The 22,460-nt window shown below is 40.9% G+C and overlaps 1 protein-coding gene across 2 annotated transcripts in view; it reads right to left on the bottom strand.

Annotated features, from left to right (window-relative positions):
* trip4 (thyroid hormone receptor interactor 4) overlaps positions 1-22,460 on the bottom strand; it is a 35,850-nt gene that overhangs the window by 3,580 nt on the left and 9,810 nt on the right. The window contains exon 12 of one of the 2 annotated variants that reach the window (XM_067249092.1): positions 15,289-15,391. The exons of the other annotated variant lie outside the window; for it this stretch is intronic. Coding sequence (XP_067105193.1) covers positions 15,289-15,391 — 103 coding nt within the window. The remainder of the gene's footprint in view (positions 1-15,288; positions 15,392-22,460) is intronic. 2 annotated transcript variants of the gene reach the window in all.

Genomic DNA, 22,460 nt, shown 5'->3' on the forward strand with positions numbered 1-22,460 from the left:
TCAATTGATATTCAATTCAACTGCAAAGGCAGGGAGCGTTGCAACAAGTTCTTCCATCGCCATAATGCTGTTAGCAACGAAGAAACGAAGATGCTACTCTGCCTCTGATTGGTTGGTACTCATTACCTTTGTTGGCTAGGTTAAGTTTCGGCAGTGTTTCTTTTTATGACTGGGTTTTCAGTGCCAATCAGCCAATCAGAAGCAGAGTAGGGATGGGTCTTCTCCTGAATACGGGTGGGAACCCGCCTTGATGGGAGGATTGACTGATTTCATTTCCATTTTAATTTTGCACCAAAAAGAGTGTGATGACAAGTAAATGTTAATGCAATAGACTGGGGGTGCTGTTTCGCTGCCACATTGAATTGTCATTTTAACTGAATAGAGGATTGCATTTCCATTTGCACATTGAATTGCAATTTGACAACTTCTTTCCATTTGAATTGCGGATTGCATTGCCACTTTGCACATTGAATTGCCATTTGAAAAATGCATTTTCATTTGAATAAAGAGAATGTTCGTGAATAACTTCCATACTCTGAAAGCATACAAACTTTTTTTTAAACATTTTTCAGTGCAAATATAGAGCAAATATAGATGCATGTACAGTATTTACATGCATCTATATTAAAAAAAGAAAGCTATTGATCCCCTTTCAGCGTACTGAAGTACATTAGCCTTGACCCTGCAATAATCACAATATGGGGCTATTATGTCTGCAAGGAATGCATTTTACCTAGTGAGGAATCAGAAAATCTATCATGAGAATGATCCATATTCACTGGGGTGGATTTAATATGCAACTTTAAATAGCTATAGATAATGACACACTTTGATCTGAAGTCAATATGAACTGTGAGAAATGACTATGGGTAAAACAAAGTGACCATGTAAGCCATAAAATGACAAAGCGCACATATCAACGATAACACCATCAAAATTTAGAGTCAGTGCAACTCAATTTAACCCCTTTACAAAAATAGGACAACGAGTCCATCTCTTTAATCTAGAACCAATCTTGAGCCAATAGTACACAGAAAGTGAACTATCCTACATACCAAACATACCCCAGGGAGCTCAGCTGCAGCAAAGTCGAGGTGAACAAATCTTTCCATGGCGAGGGAAGGGGAGTTTGGGTGGGGGGAGCTTGGATTCCCACCCTGCTGTTAGTCACATCTAATTAACATTCCCTTCCTGCAACATGCACTCTGGCTGGTGAATTTATAGAGAGGACGGTGCCATGTGTGAGACTTGAGTAGGCTTGTTGTTTACTGAATAACATCCATCCTACCCATCTATTTGATGTATGTTGATATCCATGTTTTAAATGCAGTATTTGAGGTTAGTCTGAATAGATTGAAACATGACACAGACTCTTCACAAAAACATAGTTGGAATGCCCAAATGGCATGACACCAGGTTGTTAACATAGGCTTTGTATGTCCCTGTTTAAATATGATACAAAATAATGAGGATGTGAATCTGTTAGCTTGCCAGAATTTCTCAGAATCCTTCTTTTTCTTTCCACAACTCAAAATGAACATCTATGACCCTTTCTCCTTCTCACCCAGATCCAGTGTCCAAGACTACCTGATAATTCTCAGCTTCTATTTTACCAACCTGCTGTCTTCAGCAACAGGAGTGAAAAATCTCCCAGTAAAAAGGGTAGCCCGAGTTAATGTTCCCCAACAGAGAGAGCAGATTCCTCCTGCGGCCATGAGTAATTCCTGGAAGGGGGCTGGCGCCTTGCTGGTTATCAATCACCTCAGGCTTTCACCGTGAGAGAGACTTGAGCGCTTAGTTGCAGTGTGTTCTGATACAGTGCGCTGTGATGTAAGGAGATGGCATGTGTCCTTGATCAACCGATTCCTGTATTTAAACCTGGGCCCACCCAGAAATGGGATTCTCATTGAGAGTTTTGTTGAATAACAGCATGTGCAGCATTAAGAACATGGAAATCTTTTAATTATGTTTAATGATGAAGACGATAGTGACTGGAATCGCGTCTGGTGTTGTTTGTTTTGAAGGCATGCTCCTTGTCTCATATGTGATTATGTATAATGTTTCAAGTGATTTCATGGTGGTTGCTCATGGTGTGTCATCCTGTTCTTGAGCACAGACTGCAGACTGTACAAAGAAGCTTTCCTGTTTTAAACTGGATCATCGTGTCATTCCTGCCTGAATGCCTTTGGCAATTCAGCAACATTTAGAGGTTTTATTATTTTCACATGAATAACATCCTATCGTTAGCTCACAAATTGTTCATGCTAATATCCTAAAGTAGGGACACTCAAACCCTTCTAAACACTTGCATGATTAGCAATGCAGTTTTCGCAGCTCACAAGTGGTCTCTCATTATGAATAGTCTTCAAATAAAGCAATGCAGACTTCTTAAGATTGTAACATAATGAGCTTACTGACGATTCAAAAAATATGACCATACTGCTTATGTGACACATCTATCTTCGCATGTTCATGATATGTTCGTATAAGAATGGGAATATTGATGAAAGAAAGGGTTGTCATATGAATGGGGTTAGTGGTTTTGAAAAGGGTCTCTGAACCCCTTTTATATATTTCTCAGGATTCCCACGCAGTGAACGCATTATGTGAATTAATGTGACGTTCGAGGAAACGTCTCATCAAGCTACATGCAATTGCGCTGGGTGGTTTCAAAGCGTTCCTTAATTCCTCGGCAGCCTCAATGTCAAAGGGACAGAATATCATAAAGTGTAGCCTACTTCTAACAGCCTCTGTGGGACTCTGAAAAGGTGAATCTTGCCCGTTATTAGGAAAGGCACCATAAAAGACGCCTACCCACATCTAATTAGAATGCAAATGTACCGTGGGCTTGCGATGGATCACTGGGGATAGACATTGGCATTTAGATTAGGCAGAGACTAGATTACTGATGACACCGTGTGCTGGTGAGATAGCCTCTTGGAGAGGCTTGGTGACTGACTAATTGCATTTCACCAGTGGCAGTAAGGGCTATCAGTGTTGCATCATGGTTAATTCGCGAGAGGCGGAGTGGGGAGAAGTGCTTTGTGTACAACACCCACACAATCCTAATACTATACTGCCATTGGAGAACCGTGCGTGCGGTGTGTATAGTGCACACAGACATCTACATATGTGAGACTCAGTAGCCTGTGCTTCATGGTCTCGGTGGATTCTTTCCCCTTATTTCTTTGTCGAGGGCATATGACATGAGCAGAGCAGCCAAGACCAAACAGAAAGCCTGGGAGAGTGGTGAGAGAAGAATCAGAGCAGGGTGGGGGTAGGGGGTATAAATTGAAGCTGTTTCAGTGCTCTGCATTCTGGGGGGAAGCTGAATTTGCATATCTGTGCAGCAGTGCAGAGGTAGAAATGTGTCAGTGCTGACAGCTAGCTGAATATCTTAAACCTCTGCTGACACCCCTACAGGCATACTCTTCAGTTGCGTCTACACACATGCACACACACGGACAGTGGTAAGTATATCGACATGCAAAATTACAGTATATGTGTGCACAACATGCATTACGCACACACAGGCTTAAGGCCAAGAGATAGGAAGCTTTATACATGCTTTCTTTCTATGAGACTGTCAGTAGCATTTTTTTTGCTCAGGTCAACAGCACATACAATCCTGCTCTCGTATAGTGTGTGTGTTTGTGAGTGTCTGCCCAGGGTGTATGTATACACCCATTGTGTCTGTGTTTGTTTGTGTGTGTTTGTTTGTCCATCCATTGTGTCCATGAGTGGGTGTCAGATACTTGCACACAGATTTAAACAAGATTCATCTGTCTTTTAGTCAGGATTCAGCTGACAGTTTTTGACACTCAAACCCCAGGACATTAAATAGATTATACAAATCTCCTCTGTGGTGGCCTACAGTTTTGAAACTCAATAAAGAAATTCAAAATGCTATGTTTTAGTACCACCATTGAAGTTTTCATGGCATATACTCACCACCTTTATAAAATTGAGACAAAAGCTATTTTTGCAAAGTAGTTTAACAGTAATATTTTGTTCTTTTGCAATGGGGTTTTTTATGGCAGCACCACTGATATTTTGAGGGCACCGCTGCGAAACATAAAATTTTATCTGAAGAGATTGATTTCTGAAATTTTATATACTCCTCAAGTTACAGTAAATTCTGTTTTTAAAGAGGCCACTTTTGGTATTTATGAATGCAGCATGCCGAACAGTGCCAAATATGAAGATCCATTGGCCCAGACTAAGTAGCCCATTTAGCCCAAGGGTATGTTAGCTCAAGGTTAGGTTTCAGTCTCTAAAGGCAATTGACGTGTCCCTGTCTCTATGAGGGAGTGCTGATGGGGCTGTCAATCTCCATCCAGACCACTGATTGGTGAGAAAGGGCAGAGGGGGAGCGAGTGTGTGTGTGTGATCGTGTAGTGAAGTGAAGTGGAAAGGAGAATAGGAAGTGGTTAACACAATGGGCAAGGCTGTTTGGCATGCTAGAGGCATGATGACATTGATCCGGCAGGCCCCTTTGCCATCCGTCTCCCAGACAGAGGTAACCGGATTGTTAATAAAAATGGAAATTGAGCCATGCTGCTCTCACACAGTCCTACACGAGAAGTAGGCGTGAATGCATAGATGCACAGACAACAGACACACACTACTGTCTTACCTTCCAACTATTATTGTGTTCCTCAGACAAAGTAGCGCATGAAGCAAATAAAAGGGTAAAAAAACTGATGGATGGGAAGGGGGGGGCGTTGAGGGATAAAAAGACAGAGATAAAGAAGAGGGATGACTTCTTAAATCCTCTTCCGGATTACCAGTTTTCTGTCATGTGTCCAAATGAAACACTTAAGAGGGTTAACAATTCAATCCGCCTTTTGTGGTGGCAGTGGTGGTGAGTGATAATTAAGGAAAATATGCCACAACACGCAATTGGCTCTCTCATAATAATTCATCGTTAACATACCACTGTTTCACGTCAAATGCTTATTAAAGGACAACGCTTATGACAGTACTGAGACTATGAGCGAAGGAACTGATTGCAGCTTACACATTACATTTGTTGACACATTCTTGACAACCTTTGTAGCACACTGTGTATAATAAGGGAGATTGAAAAAAGGACAACAGAGAAATGGAAATAGAGGTCTTTCATGGAATGGAGTCTAGATTTACAGACATAAACTAGAATCTCTACCTCCATCACGAAAAGCCGCCCACTCTTCTCCTCCATATCCCGTTCCGCTTCTTATTCCACTAATTTCACACATTTAAAGAGCAGTTCCTGTGTAACAATAACATTGTTGTCACAGGTATTTTTGTGTAGTCTGTAATGAATGTACACCGAAGGCCAATTATTACCTGCAGTAGAAAGGGAACAAATAATTAATATCTATACATAGTTATCGTCGTCAGAGAAACAAGCAAGAGGCCAAGGTTGGTCGTCTCATTCCTGAATCCATCATCTCTAAAAACCGGTGCGATACTTAATCAATCAAGCCCAACCTCTGGCTCCTTGCAGCTCTTAGCCACAAAGCAGACATAGTCGTGCACCATCGGCCGACATTGATTTCTCCGTAGATGGGGGTTTGTATCTAGACGGGGTGTATCTAATGGTCCGCATTTTCGAAGAGGACTACATGCTTTTATGGAGAACTGTGCTGTTGGCGATCGACAAAGCCAAAGATGGATTAGTTATGATGGCCCAGTGTGTGACCTCCGAATGACGAGGCAATAATTGTTCTGAGAGCTAGTTTGGCAGCACTTCAGTTCTGGCCGGCACATGCAGGGCAGATAAGATCATTGGTGCAGGGTGTTCCCATCGTCTCTTCGTGAAAGCTGGGTTTGGCATCAGGTCAGCTTGTTGAATCTACAATGAAAACCCATTATCTATTGCTAAAGTGGAGTTTTTGTGGGATCCAAATTCAACAGATATCCTCATTGAAATGCTTAGATGCCTGGATGATAAACTGTCTATTAAAACCCATGTTAATTAAATAAAGATATTGAAAGTAAAACACAGATTGTTCTACTGAAATAAATACAATACAATGCAGAATATAAAGGGTTCAGGCAACCTTTTACAGTGAGAATTTATTTGCACTCAACAGCATCCACTTTAAAACTGCCTGATGCAGTCCACCACAAAGTCCTTAAATGACTTACTGGAGAGCTTTAGGACAGTTTCAAAAGTTTGGGTGGCCATCTCTTCAAGGGAGCAACCTTGCATCATATTTATTAACGTTTTTAGAGACAAGCAGGCTTCTTTAAAAAAAAATATATATATTTACTGTTATGACCATCTGTCTTTCCTTTGTGTCCGTTTATGATATTTTCAGGATGTGTGTATTACATTGTGAGTACTGTCTCTACATGTTGTATGCCATTATGTGTTGTTTGTTCGGCAGGGTCCCATCTTATAAGTGACCTCTCAAAATATTTAACAAAATGTGGACAATGCATGGACAATGAAAGTATACAATGGTTTCATTTACTGACTCAAAATACTCAGTGTGATGTCTGATGTGGAGATCCAAATCTCACGTTTTGGTCCGGGACAAAATATCCCTAAATTCCCTGTTTTCATCTTTCAGACTTGCTTTAAACCTAGACTTTGCAATAAAGAAGTATTACAACAGTGTGTACATTTCGCCCTTCCTTTGGTAACAGACCCCTGCAGTGAGTGCAAGGGTTATATTTCCTACTATGTGGCAGGGAGGTTCATTTAAGACAGCAAAGCCGTTCACTCAGGGCCCTCTGGCTCTCTCCACATGCAAAGTGGGTCAACCCTGCTCCTGGAAAGCTTAACGAGCAGGCAGCATGCTCAATAATTATCCAGAAGAGAATCTGCATGTAGAGTGGGAGGGGGAGGAGGGTAAGGGGGAGGTGGGCAGTAAGGAGAGGGAATGAGTGGGTGTTTAGTAGGGAGTACAGTGGGTTGAAATGGTTCTTATAAAGGACATACTTTGTTTTACTTGACAAAATTGAAGAGGTAGACAATAACAACTTGAGAATAAACAGGACTAATCCACCACATTGGTAAACTATGTGAACCCTTTGAAAGAGTGAAACAATTAGTAAACTATTAGTGACAGTAAGTGATGACAGTGTGGCCTTTGTGTGTATCTCATTGGACTTGACTTGTTTACGCCCAAGGCAATTTCCTTCCCCACTATAAGTAATCAGACTGCTTCCAGGATGCTGTTGTAACAACACTGTAAAGTGAGGATCAGCTGTGTGACACATGTTTGTGCTTATCCCCCTGAAGCTCAGGTGCTCTCAGGAGAAGTGCAAAATGGCATAAACAGGGCAATGTGGAAAAAGTGGCTTCGGTCAGATGGTTCAGGAAGTGATGTAGGGTACAGCTCAAGTGGGATACCCTAAGAGAATCACTGTCAATCATGTGTCAAAATGGCTTTGGGTGTCTCACTACATCACAAGCACTCACAAACCAAAGTTGTGGTAAAACCTAATACAATAGATTGCATTTCAAAGAGGTAGGCAGATGCACTATTTAAAATAACAATAACCTACATGATTGTGGCATGTTACATTGCACCTACAGTATCTATGCGCCTAGTTGTTGTTGTTTTTTGCTAGATGTAACAAAACATGAGGGTAGCATATGTTTTAGTTAATATTCCAAGTTTATATCAGCAGTTTTTACTGTCAGTTTTATATTGGTTAGATTTTATTTTTGAGAATCAAGGCTTAGTATTTTTTTCCCTACAGATAATATATAGTGTACCTTCACATGAAGCACACATTAAAAAAAAATCTATATTGAATATCTTAATATTAAAAGGGGACTGAAGGAAGTGCATAAAAACTGCACTAGGGATTAAACAAGCTTTTAGCATATTTAAACATAAAAGATTACTGTTATATATCCCTTTATATGAAGGGAAAGAGGGTCAGAATGTAACATATTTTAATGTGAATGCCATAGCAAATACATTCATAAGGCAATTTAAAATAAGGGATTAATAAAATCCCCATACCCTGTTAACTAAATAAATATTTTATAAGAGTAATTTTATATATGTTTTCAACTGAGAAACATTTTGACGTAATGATTGATTTCCAGTGGTACCATGGTCTGTGTTTTGGTGTTCACACTTTTTAGTTAGACAGGTGGATTGAAATCACATGCCTTCAAAGAGAGTTTACACAGAGCACATCCTACTTATCCTTTCAAATCATTTTTAAAACTAGCCTTTCCTTTACCAAAACATTCCTATCCATTCACTTTATTCCACATTACTTTCCATATACACAAACTTGATTCTTGCTTTCTAGCATGGGAACAAAGCTCACTGCTGTAAAGTCAGCCAAGAGCAGTTATGTCTATGTATTCACTGCACACAGTCTGTGTCTTGTCGTTTGTTTCAAATACTTCACTTCAAGCAGTAAAAGTCTTATATGTAGGAGTCACATCTGACAGGTTTGTGTGTTGTTTATTGTGCCGGTGCATTTTGAGAACCCTGCATACTGAACAATTCCAAAAAGCCGGCGGGTATCAAACATGGAATTCCTGTTCAAATGAATTTGCTTATTGCTCCTCAGTTCATTGACAGACAGCACAAGTAATATTTGAAGGTTTAACCACTAACACTTACATATGTAGTTGGCTAAGCAAATAGGTCTACATTTCAGGTCTACAATCAAGGCATACTATAGAAACCAGAAGATAGATAAAGCCATGGCTTAATACCCTTGCAACTAAACTGTGTAGAGGGATAGGGCTCCTGAGACCTAAAGTGGAACGTGAAAACAAAGTAATCACGGTGAGGTTCGAAAAATAGAAAAATAATGATGTTTAAAACCCATCGCACATAAGGAGGCTAAAACATAGCATTAACCAATTCCAATACTGTCAGCTCTGGCAAGAAGGAAGTATGAGGTCAGTTTCCCCTTCCCCCTGAGGTAGAATGAGGTTAGGGTCGCCATCAAGAGAGATAGTGTTAAGTGGTGCTTGGAGGGCATTTCTAAGTGTCTCTCTTCCAAGGATGTGGCAGTTACTGCTTTTTAGTCCAACATGGACATAGGGGGTGGGGGAGGGGGAGGCCAGACGTAGGATTATCCTGCTCAAGCCTCTGATCCAGGGCTAAGGTAGTTAGCTCAGGCGCTCGAAGAATAAATATGCTCCATGGAACAATGTGGAATAACATACTTCCGGACTCAGGAAGATCTCTAGAGTCTTAACATCCAGGTCAGGAAGAAGTTGATGGTTGGATGTCAGTCTCAAAATGCGCTGAGTCACAGTCACATATAACAAAATATTTTTTGTTATTTTTCAAAAATCCACTTGAGGGGTCCTTGCTTAGGCTCTCGTGACAGTTAGAAGTTATTTTCACCTTACCACCAATCACCTGATTGGTGGTAAGCTAAGGGGAGGAAACACTAAGCAGGAACTGCCTGCAGGTGCCACCTCTTGAGAAAGAACTACAATTACTTTGACATGTCCTTACTTCTCCACAGTGGAGAACCCTCTGGCTTCTAACATTCATTCTGATTCAGCATGGAGAAGGGGGATTAACCCCAGATAAAAAGCCTGGCGCAAAAAAATCAAATACATTCAAATTGGAGAAAATTGAGCAGGAACATTGCAATGGTTAAAATATAAATAAAAACCAACAGTCCTGAACAATTAACAGAAATATGCAAGACTGGTTTCTCTGAACGTTCCTTATATGAAACGTCTCATACAAAAGAACAGAATGTACAGCTTTCTCTAGAGCACCTCTCTTGTGTTTGAGATTGCTGTATTACCATATCCCCATCTTTTCAGATAGATTCTCCCCCTACAAACCGTTGCTTGCCTCATTAGCATTGCAAACACCACCTTGAGCGGCAACAGCAGCAGCAGCCACAAGGAAATAGGACAGAATTAACAAATTACGTAAGAAGCAAGAAGAGGGAGAGATAGACTGCAATAACAGAAATCTGGCTGGGGAAAGGGGGGAGGGGACGCATTCCTCATCTGAATAACCTGTAAATTGCCGTCCTCAGAGGATGTCCCCGTTCAAATGAGAAACAGTGTGTGTAGTGCACTGGGGGAGTCGCATGTCGGTGGAGATTAGGCAGCTAAGTGCACATTACGGTTGGGTAATGGACTCAGTGAAACACTGTAATGAAAGACTATAGAGTGGGAGGGGAGGGGGGAGGGGAAAGGGGAGGTGGGAGAACACAGGGGGTCATGAAAGCCTCTGCTCATCATTGGTTGAACTCAGGGTCAGGCCCCTCTGGCTCCAAGGTGTTTGTGTTTAGCTTTCAGAGCAAGGGCCAAGGTTTCAGGCTAATGGCTAATAGTAATACAGGCTAGTTTACAAATATGGCCGTCCCTCCGCTTCCAGTGACCTTGTTCAAAGAAATGCAAATTTTCAATTACCCTTGAGATGAACATTTATAAAAAATACTGGGTTTTATCATAATGACAGCCTTGACCCTCATATTCTCAAATGCTATTTTGCTCTGTAATGGTAAATGCTTATTTCTGAACAGAGCCAGAAACGTACGACTCCTTAAAGACACTAAGACAACTATGCTTACCCAAAAATACAGGATAAAAATCAAGTCACGCATTCTGGAAATGACAGCAAATGACAAACATTTTTGCAGATGCACATGAATGTAATTGCCTTTGACACATTACAAGACAGGGGTCCTTCTGAGCCAGTCAGGGGATTATATGGTGTTATAACCGGTCTGGCTGCTGCCGTGTCAACCCAGTGCATTCAGAACATGGATAGGTGCTCAGTGGGGGTAGGGAGAGTAAGTGTGTGAGATCTTCACTTGTACACTCTAGTACCATGGCTGCTACTCTGCTCTCTGGGTCTAACACAAGGGGCCCTGTAGTTGTCTAATGCAATATTCATGGCGGGGCATGAGGCGAGCAGTTGAACACGGCCGAGTACTGAAGAGACCTTCCAACCCGCTATCAGGGAGCAGCTGCTGCTTGGGCTGCTCCTCTCTCCAAATGTGTACTCTCATCTCGCCATGGAATAGTCTTTCTCTCCCTCCACTTCCCTCCCTCATCCCAGCCTCTCACTCAGATATACATTTTTAATCACAGCTTAAATGGCTGTCTTGGCAGAGGCTGGGGCCAACAAGTCAAGGGCTCTTGCCTCTAATAACAAAGTAGGAAATACATTTTCAAAGCTGAACATAAATGGGAAGGACAAAGCAAAAACAGGGGGAAATATCACTATCAGCTCACCATTGCTATAAGACTTAATGGGAATTGCAACTATGTTATCTTGGACTTTTCATTCCCTCAGTTGGAGAAAATTAGGATTGAATTAAGATAAAGAACTGAATTTTGCACAGTGGGTTTTTTTCAGACCAAAGCTTTTGGCCATTGCCAATACAAGCAGGAACCCGTATAGGGGTGCAATATGGTGGAGAAACATATCAGCAAAAGGGCATGGTCAAGGTGCCAAACATCATTGTCATGTGTCTATCTCTGGGTATGCTTGAAATGTGTTTTATGTGATGAAAAAGGTAACATAGGTGTTCTGCCATCAACCATTGCAAGGATACAAAAAGAAAGTACAGTAAAATGAGGTGCCAAATAATGGGTTTACTGACTACAGTATGTCCTGTAACTCCACCAGGGTTTGGGTTCAACCACATGGCAAAGAGCGGGGGTGGACTGGGTATGGTGTCAGTGAGGTGGCAGCAGTCAGATTATCTCTGAATTATTTATTTTCCCTACTCAGGTGGTCTGACCCGCTCTTGTAATGAGGACTGGAGTCACGGTCTGTTTGGAGTCACAGGGAAATGTCGACCACGTTCCAGGATCACTGCTCAGCCACACAGGGCCCTACACAAGCGCTGTTTACTTTGACTTGTTCTGTAAAGGTTTGCCATGTTGACATGGCTGTGAAGTCTGCCTGAGTCTAATAGCTATTGCATCTGTGTCTCCACGTAAAAGGAAGAGGGAAAATGCAGCAGGCTAATATTCTGCTATTTTCACATTGTAGGGCCATGGACAAGGTCATAAGCAACACGTACCAATCTTTGTTAGATTTCTTGAGCTTGAATGCACAATGTTTTATAAGCAATACTATAATTATTTAGAGCCCCAAAGCAAATGTAACATTTGAGAATAATCATGATTAACTACAGAAAATGTATTGAAATCAATTATTGAAATCTATAGCCCTAAACTATATCCCAGCCCAGTCAGTAACCGTGACCAATTGAAAAGACCATAATAACATCCTCATCCCTTGTGCTGCTCAGTATAGGCAAATAAACCTGCTATTGATCCTCAATTCCTAACCTGAGAAATTAACAAAAACAAGGCAGTGGCCTAAGTGCAATCAATGTTAGCTTGGGCCAGTACTGCCTCACACCCGGATAATCTCTCGCTAATCAAGGTCATTGATCACTATCAACCACATCTGTCTACATTTGCCTGCACAGCTCTGACCAAGGATCGATCTACTGCAAAGGGCTTAGCAGAGAGGAAGATAAGGAGAGAGAAAGGAAGATGGGAAGAGAGGAAAGGACAGTGAAGTGAGGGATTGAGAGAATAGACAGTAGGAGTGGGAAGGAATCAAGAATTTGTCATCACAAATGAAAATTGGACTATCACAGATCACATGTAACAGAGATGAAGAAGAGATAAATATCAGGATTTATTGTATAAAATCCCTTGTCCTTCGAGGAGTCAACCGCAATCCCGTATTCCTATTGCTGGTCCCCACCCCCTCTCTATCTACTAGCTTAGCTGACTGGCTGGTCGAGTCTCTCTGGCAGCCAAGCTCCACTCTACTCTCCCTATTAACCGCATGACAGCTCAGTAATAAACACAGCCTGTCACCTTTCAGGCCTGCCTCGCATTTACTGGAGAACACATAAAACCCTCCACCTTCCTCTCTCTCTCTTGCGCTTCCTTCTTTCCCTTCATCAGCTAGGCTCATTGGAGCTGAAACCAGATTTTGGCCCAGCTGCCTCCAAGGCAGCAAATTCTCCTCAGCACCCAGATAGCCCTGGAAAAGGCATGAATATTAAATGGAATCCATGAATACATAACGAAAAAAGGACTTCCTCCTTTTCTAAAACCCTCTCTGTGTCCCCAGAAGACAAGCATGGAAAAAATGACAGAAGGAGATAGGGGACATGGGAAGAAGGAGAAAAAAATCATGACCACCTCAGGAGAAAAGCTGGACGCTGGCTCGCTAATTGGCTTTCTTTGTTTTCAATCCCATGGTGCCTTGTTTTCACACGTGAAACAAAAGGGTAGCCACGAGGTAATAGTACAACTGATGGTTACTACAACAAATTCTCCTCACAACTTCATTGGAAATACCCGGCATTTCTGTATGCAAGCCAGCACCTAAGGGATCAAATCCATAAATATTGCAGTGCTTGTTAATGTAAGCAAACAATGCAAATTACATTATGATTAGAGTGAGAAAAGCACAGAATGTATGGGATCCAACAATACAAACGGAGTAAACAAGTAAACATTGCTTGTGATGTACTCACAACTCCCAAGACATGTAGCTTTTAAGAACTGACAAGTAAATATAGGCCTATGGTAGATTAACATGCTTCAAAATGAATTCTCACAGTATTCCCACAGGCTTTGTCCATAAAAAAGCACACTACATGTTAATACAGATATGTTTCTAGATGAAGCAACTAACATGCAAGTATCAATCTAAAATGTCAGTCAATCCATTGAAGATGAACTTGATTAGATGAACTTTGATGGAATTTTATCAATATAAATATTTTCATTAGTTTCATAAATATAATTATGGGCCAAATGAATGAACTAAACCATTAAAAGCCATGTTAAAGGAGGCCCAGCTAATACAGTGACTGTGAGTAAATGGTGTTGCACACTATTACCTGACCCAAATTAAACTGCAGATACTGGTGGGTCTCAGCTCCAGATTCTGATAAAATGACCTGGCTCTCCGGTGCTCCCTAACTGACAGATTGATTGACAGGTCATTCTTGTTTGGCCATGGGAGCAAAATTGATCCAAATCAACCAGGCTTTGTGTGTATGTGTGTGTGCGTACGTGTGGTCCATTACTAGCCCTATCACGTATAGTAAGGGTGCTCTCTTACTCTAACAAGTCATATTCACACAGACGAGAGAAAGAAAAGGATAAAGAGATTGCAATACAGAGACACTTGCTCGAATACCCAACAGCTCTAGACATTTGGGGTGACCTTCAGCTTTAACACTGAAATGAAGCGGTGAGTGGTTTAGAGTGGAATGCAGTCCGTGTAACTGGATAAATGAAGGAAAATGCAGCACCTCGTATGAGCCTTCCTAACAAAAGCACACTCTCGCATTTCCCCGTATTGGCATACACAACAAGATACAAAAGTGGTCAAATCAGTATGAAATTGAGTAACTAGTCAGCTAACAGGCACTAAACCTTCAGCTAGCATGAGTTGGCTGGTTCAGCCAAATTCCTTCATTACCCTCCTGCTATGAAAAGGTAAATCGTGAAAACATTTCTAAAAAGTATAGGATTTTTTTTTTTGACATATGCAGAAGATGTACATATTCATGGAAACTTTCTAAAAAAGACAAATACACATTTTACCTCAAGATTTCGCTGTTACAGAAAGCATGCTTTTTAATTATTAATATACGATCAGAACTGACCACAAAAGGTATAGAATAAAGATAAGTATCCCCTCAAGGCATGTTATTTTCAGATGTATGTACTGTGGCTCAGTAGATTCAAGCAGGACATAAGGACATTTACCCTTTGGAAGTGTGCCACGATTTCAAACCTTGGCATTCATCTCAAGAAAACATTATTTATTTGAGCAAAAGGGCATATCAAGCCTTTTTATGATAAATCTTCCAAAAATCTACAGTTGAACTTTAAAGGACCTTAAAAAGGAGCATGCACTGCCTCTTGCTTCTTGAGAGATTTTGAAACATTAAGAAAATCACCTGCAGGTACATTGTTTTTCTGGCCTAGCTACCACATGGGAATGTGCTCAGCCCATTATAAATCACACAATGCACTGACAACATCGCGGAAATTGAGCCTTGCACGTCGCCTGGGTAACAGAATCCTGCCCTTACAGGCGGCTTTTTTGAAAGGCACTAGCGTGCATAATAAAAATGTGTTTTTGTGTGTTAGAGAGAAGGCGTTTATCTTCTACACAAGTGCATATTAATCAAGATCCCATACAAAACATGAGTATTTTATGCACATGCTTTCTGTCTTGTATCTTTTCGGTATATATATTATTTGTATAGTTTCCATTAGCGTGCAATATAAAATACATCTCAACAGCTTCATTTGTGACATGGAGAAGAAGGACTTACAGATCTTGTGCTTCCCTTTCATGGGGAACTTCACTACCAGCTCCTGAGGGTTGGTGCAGATGAAAACAAATGGAGATGCCGACTCTTCACAGGTGTTGGGAAACTACAGGGAGGAGACAGTTAAGGGATTTGAGTAGTGAGCTATCAACTCGCAGAGCTGTTTCTCCACTAAACACACTTGAAAATGCAGTGCTTCCGTATACGCGGGTGAAGTGATCGTGTCACAAATATGGAAAAACATAGAGGGAAGACAAAACATACAAATGTGCTCAAATGTGTTGGTACCTCTCCACAAAAAAACAAAGAATGCACAATTGCCACTGAAATCATTTGAAACTGACCAAAGTAAATGGCATCCACCATTGTTGATTCAATATTGAATAGAAATCAGACTTTGCTTTTGATTTTGTTTTCCAACATAATATTGTAAATAATAAAACAAATGAAAATGTCATGGACCAAAATGATGGGACCCTCAACCTAATATTTTGTTGCACAACCTTTAGTGGCAATCACTGCCATCAAACGTTTTCTGTAGCTCTCACTGAGACTTTGGCACTTGTTAACAGGTAGTTTGGCCAACTCTTCCTGATAAAACTGCTCTTGCTCCCTCAGGTTTGATGGGTGCCTTCTCTTAGCTGTGTGTTTTGGGTCATAATGATACCAAACGACACAGCGACTACTTTCAGGTAGATCGTTTCAGGAAGAATGAAGCATTATTTCAATGAGCTGTAAGAGTACCAACAAATTTGAGCATGTCTGTATTAAAATAAATGAATTTTCTGTGTACAAGAGGTGGATAACAATGTTGTCAAAAGACATGATTACCTACTTTGAGTGGTTTCTTGCACCACCTCACAATACACTAAATGCCAAATCAACAAGATCTAAAATAAGCAACTCTATTCGACCCAAACGTTGCGAAGACTGCAATGTAGCCCAGAAAGATCTTCTTCTCTGTCTTATTTATCGGCTGTTCCGATGAGAGTGGTGCTGAGGGTGAGGGGTTGACTGACACGTCCATGACAAAGGAGTCATCTTTCCAAATTGTCTGGGGCTAACAGTTTTCAGCTCATCCAATTTCCTCCACCGCTATCAGATAGTGCCAATGATTGCATCTTCGCAGCCAGGAAGCATCAGCTTTTTATGACTGCATGCTTTTTTTTTTTTATTCTTACAACCTCTGTCTCAATCTCTCTCTGTCTCTGTGTCTCTCTCCCTCTCAAAGGAGCACTGCAGGTTGTGATAAACTCAAGAGCTTTAAGGTGAAAATCGACAAGCACATTGTCTCTCTGTGTGGTCCCTAACAAAGTGAGAAGGATGGTGGAGTTGTTTATCTCAGATTGCAGTCCATGTTGAGGGATTACTGTAATACCCGTTATGTGATAAAAGATGTAAACACTTGTGATCCTTGTTGTTCAGGCAGGATTTAAAAAAGGATATATATATATATATACATTTTCCTTATTTGACGCTACACATCAAATAAAGTTCTAGAAATATTTTACTATTTTTGTATGTTTTGTAGAAAACAAAATGGTGATGAAAGTACTGCTGGTCTGTGAATGTAATGTCCCTTTCACACTCAATAACACAGGTAAAACATGGATGAGTCAATAGTGAGCTGACCATGCATGGCTTCTAAACAGGAAATCAGTGAGTTTCCTTCACATTGCTTCAGTGAATGACGCATTATGGTGAAACATCCCATTTGTGACTGTAGACAACAGCTTGTGCCATGAAAAAATCGGCATGGTTATTATCAGCAGTATATTGGTAAAAAATCACAAAGAAGAAGCAAGAAACAATGGTTAGTTGGGAAGTTCCCAAAATGAGAGCTCTCAATTTACAATTTTTGTGACAACAAATAATTTCTCATGTGCTTTTGGACTGTGACAACACAATACATTTCCGTGTCATCGGTTAAGTTTGAATGAATCTAAACCAAGTTAAACCTTCATTACATTTTCATGGTAAATCCATACGTTCTTGGGTGTGAAAGAAAGTATAACGAATGGAGTGTAACTGTACTCAAAGTGGCCGAGTGAGCTCATGTTAAATGCAGCTCTTTCTGCCTGCTCTTTCATCCTCCATTAGCTAATTAGCATTTAAAGATGTTGAATCTAGACACTCTGCCTCCCCTCCCCCATTGAATTGTTTCTATATTGTGTTAATAGAAAGGGCATGAAACAAGGGAAGCGTTTGTGGCTGTTACTCAAATCACATAGGCAATAAGCGAATACACTTCCATGAAGAGAGTGGTCATAGAACCACTTCTAAACTGCTAAACACAGTTCACACATACAAAATTCATATAAAACTGTTTAACTATGAAAGCCAATTACCATTTTAAGGACACCATTATTGGAGAATAATAATTTGTAGAAAACAGTTTCTTGTAGACAAGCTCAAACCATGTTAAAAGCTATCACAACAGCAGACTGAGATTCTCAAGATTCATGATATTTTAAGTGTCTAGTCAACATAAAGGTTGTAACCTACATGTGCTGCTCCTTAGAGTTGGAACGCAACTTTGCTGCAGCTCAGGATTTTATTGAATGAAAATTCAAGCCCAATAAACAGAGAGAAAGAAAGCGAATGAAGCAGTGGAAGGGGAAAAAAACATTTGCCATTTGCCTCTGTCAACTCTGCGAAGTCAATAACTGACCCATTCTTTCTCCAAAAACCCATTCTTTTCAATTTGTTGGGATATTGCCAGTGGGACTGCAACAATAACCGGCTGGAATGATATGAAATTTACAGAGTCTGCTGAGGAAAGAGAGAACATGGTACAAAGAGGAAAGTCTGGTTGAGGGGGAGATGTTGGTCATACTACATCAGAGGGCAGAGAAAGGACACAGCCACCTCAGTGGCCCACCCAAGACCTTTTTCTACAACACTCAAGTAGGCTCCTGTTCCAGGTCTAGGATAATTGACAACAAAGAATGTTTATATGAATTTAAGAAAAAGAATGCCCTGAACTGTTTACTCTTGGTTACAAGAACCCAGAACCTTTTGGGTGTAAACTAGTCATGGGACAGTCCAAAAACACACTCTGCTGATGGCAATTATGGCAGGCAGACAAACAATCTCCTTCACCAATGGTAGAGTGGGAGGGAGATGGGGAGGGCAGAGTGGGGCCAGGTCAGGTGTCTGTGTGGTAATAGGAGGGCTGTGTGTCTGGCTCGGCCCCCAGCCCTAGCCACGTCCCCGCTTGACTGCATTCAATCTCAGCCCAATGAACACAGCCTTCATTGGCAGTTGAGTGCTACCAAGGCAGGGGAACAGACAGCATGTGGTGAAAGGCTTTAAAAAAATGAGGATGATGTGGAAAGGGGTTGGGGCTGGAAGAGAGGGAGAGAGGAGAAGAGAGAGGAGAAGAGAGCCGGGGAGAGGGAGCCGTGCGACAGGATGGTAAGAGACAAAGGGAGATTTGGGATTAGACAGCAAGGGAGAAATACAGGTGGGGTCACTGAGAGTAGGAGCGAAAAAAAGGGTGAAAAGGAGAGTTGTTTTCTCCAGGGAAGGAAGAGAAAAGGTGAAATAATAAGTAGAGGGTTCTGTCAAGGCTGGTTTAACCCTCAGAATGAAGAAACAGATGGATCCAACTCAGCCCTGTTGATAAGCGACGCCTGTGTGGTGAGAGGGTGTTAACATCTCGGGGGATCACTTCATGAAAGGATGAGAGGCGGTGGTAAAGCTGGCCTGCTTTATCCATATCATTTTTACAATGTTCCAATATCCTATTACATTTATCTTTCACAGTGCCATAATAATAAATTAACTTATCCTAATGTGTAGCTAAATGGGGATATGCTGTATTTGACATACTAATGGTTTTAAAAACTGGAAGTGATTGTTTCGTAACAATAATGTAGACCACTGAAATGTCTAAAACTGCTGGATCAAGGATCAATATGTCAGATCTTACTGAAAAACTTATGGCAAGAAGGACAATAGATTTGGAACCGAAAATGCAACCATCCCATTTTTTTACAAGCCCGCAAACCCAATTAAAAACCTAACTCATTCCCTTTGAGAGAGCCAACAGCATATAAACACACTTATATGTTGGGGCTGAACATTTTTATTATAGATTTCTTTGTTCTATCACCACTCTACAAGAGAGTAATTCAAATCAATATAAAATTGCTCCATCAGAGTGGGCAGCTTGGGCAGTCCTTCTCCAACTCGTCATATTGAGTTTTGCAGAGATGAGAATTAATAATTCAACACACTCCCTCAGCCACAGAATCAACTGGTGTCAAGTTGGAGAGTGAACATTAATTATCGAAGAGCGCCCAACATAGGCTCTTGAATATTTACATTATTAATACCCTCAACGTGAGGAGAGACGTGTCTAGTTCTAAAGAGCTCAGCACTAGTATTGTTTTTTTCTTTTCCTGCCATTGTGTCAATTTACTCAACTGCAAAAACACACCCCATTGAGCCATTCAAGGATATATACAATGATATCTGATCTTACAGGCAGCCATCGCCTACTGGCATAAAAGAAAGATTATGTTGTTTTAGGATAACTGTCATTGTTATCAAACTAGACACAAGTACACATTTAGCTTGTATATGCTCATAAAAAGTGCTTCAAATAAAGGAATATCATTTTTTTATGATATGAAAAAGTCAGTTTCAACTTAAAGCCTCATTATATGCACAACATAAGAGTCATTGCTACAAATTGAATATTTTCTTTAAATGTCTCCTGTTAATTAGCGGTGAGGCTCGTTTTCTACCTCTCCTCTCAGCAAACGATTTACTTACAAAGAGGACCTTGCCTCGAGAACAAGACAAACATTAGCCATTTAGCTAGCTCTGGCGATGACAGGTGTAGTGAAGTCATGTGTTTGCGCAGGAGGGAGATTTACACAGGCTGCCTCGCTTAGCCCGGTTCCACTTTTCCCAGCCATGTTTATGACTTCACCTCCCGTGGTGGGCCTTGAGGCAGTAGGAAAACAAGACTGCCTCACAACAGTCAAGCTCTTTTAGACTTAGCGAGTCAAAGTGCTGGAACTTTCCCTGGCATGGGGCTATGTCTCACACACACAGTTGATCCACTGTTAAGGGATATGAAAAGTGTCTAAGAACCATGGAGTGAATAATATCTACTGTACACATATGGACAACATTTTTTATTTGTGGCACAGTAGTTGGATAGTTAATGCACTTAGGCCAATGTGGAAAGGAAGTATAGCACATGTTCCAACACTCTTACTGTAATGCTCTTTCTTACACGTAGCAATGGTAAAAGTAATAGAAACAGTACTAGGAAAAAAGCACTTTTAAATTATTGGATAATGGCACACATTTGATTAAGCTGTTGACTTACCATCCATCTGGATCCCATTACAGCTGAGCCAGATAGGTAGTCTAAACTCTTTGCCTAGGACGAGCCTTTAACCCACTTCCTCTACCTACCACACCTACACACTGATCTAACACACACAACTCACAAACACACACATACCTCTCCCCTGGTGACCATTACCATGTCTACCTTCCAACTCAGACATCAAAGAACCCCATGGGAATCTGAAGCATTAAAACTTAACTTCTTATTTTCCCCCCCAATGTGCTTTTATCGCCACCACAAATCCATCCCTTTTTAGCGCAGCCGCTGTCAGTCGAATGGATCCAATTTCAAGTCAGGTAACAAACCGTTTCATGGCGGGCATTTTGATTTCATAATATGGAAATAGAGAAGGAGTGGGACTTTATGACACATCTGTCTCCTGAGGTGAGTATTTGCTTTGATTCTTGTTTTTTCTCTCTTTTTTTGATGGCCCCCCCATCTGTATTCACTCAGACACAGTGGGTAATAGCTGGCTTTCTCTCTCTCCCTCTCTCAGTTTCTCTGTCTGGGTTTCTTTTTTTGGCAGCTTGCACATGGAACTGTTGAAAACAGATGTACAGTAGGATCTAGTTGACATGATTCTAAAGGACTCATATTTATTTGACCTTATGGTTCAAGTGAGGCTTTGGAGTTCAGAAAGGGTGAGATGGTAAAATAATTGGTTGTTAACACATCTCCAAGGACTGACACAATGAGTAGTTTGGGAATGTCGTTCTCATCTTTCCACAGAGCCGAACATATTAAGTTGATTCTTAAACTGATTAAAAATCCACAAGGAACACAGCTCAAGAAAACTACACACAATAATTAAAAATATCCTGTCAGAAAAGGATCCCTTAAGATGGAATTTGTCAAATGGAACTACCCATGAATTTGTCAAATGGAACTACCCATGTTCCACAAACATTTACAATACACTTCTCAGTATTATCATATCAATATAATATTACTCTGTTTCCTTTCAAGTTCCATTCCAAGTGTATGTGAGCATGAGAAGAAATGTTATAAACTTGGATTTGACTACAAGAGCATTTCCCTCTGGGACAAACCTGTAGCATTCAATGAAGGCAGGATATCTTTACTGTGCAAGTGACACACAGAGAGATAGGAGGAGGAAGAGATGAGGCGGACGTACTCGTTCCTTTCCAACCCTCTGATCTATCTCAGGGAGGAACTTGCTGAGCAGACAACCCTTAGCCGCCACAACACAATTGAGTTTGTAATCTCTGACCCTGAGGTTCTCATTCTCCCGAGCCCTCTCTCCTCTATCTCTCCTCTCATTCTCCCCCCGCCCGTGTCATGAAGACAGATGCCTGTGGTCGTGATGCTACTGGGCGGAGGCCTGACAGGGTGATGTCCTCTGCACCCATCCTATGAATACACATGGACACACACACACACAGACATGAACATATCTCATCCACAGCTAAATAAATAAAAGTTTAAAATAAATAAATAATATGTGACCAAGCACACACAAACTGTGACTGTCCAGCTGTCTCCCTTGAGTTGAAAAGATGTTAAAGCCAGTACCCGTGGGCTGCTGACTCAAATAACAATGCTAAAATGTCAGATAGATTTATACTGTGGGTACAATCTTACTCTGAGACAGGAATCAGCGGCTAGTGATGATGACACACCCCTCCGTAAAAGATTAGGCATTGTCAAGCGTCAAACGAGGCAGCAATGACTGCTATGTCAACTGCGTGAAAAATTTTACACTGCACATACATGTACATGTTTCCATATTTTGTGAAACTGAAAGCTAAAGTACACACAGGCACATATTCAGACATTTCCTATT

The sequence above is a fragment of the Osmerus mordax genome, chromosome 13 (assembly GCF_038355195.1).
Source record: "Osmerus mordax isolate fOsmMor3 chromosome 13, fOsmMor3.pri, whole genome shotgun sequence".
Taxonomy (NCBI): Eukaryota; Metazoa; Chordata; class Actinopteri; order Osmeriformes; family Osmeridae; genus Osmerus; species Osmerus mordax.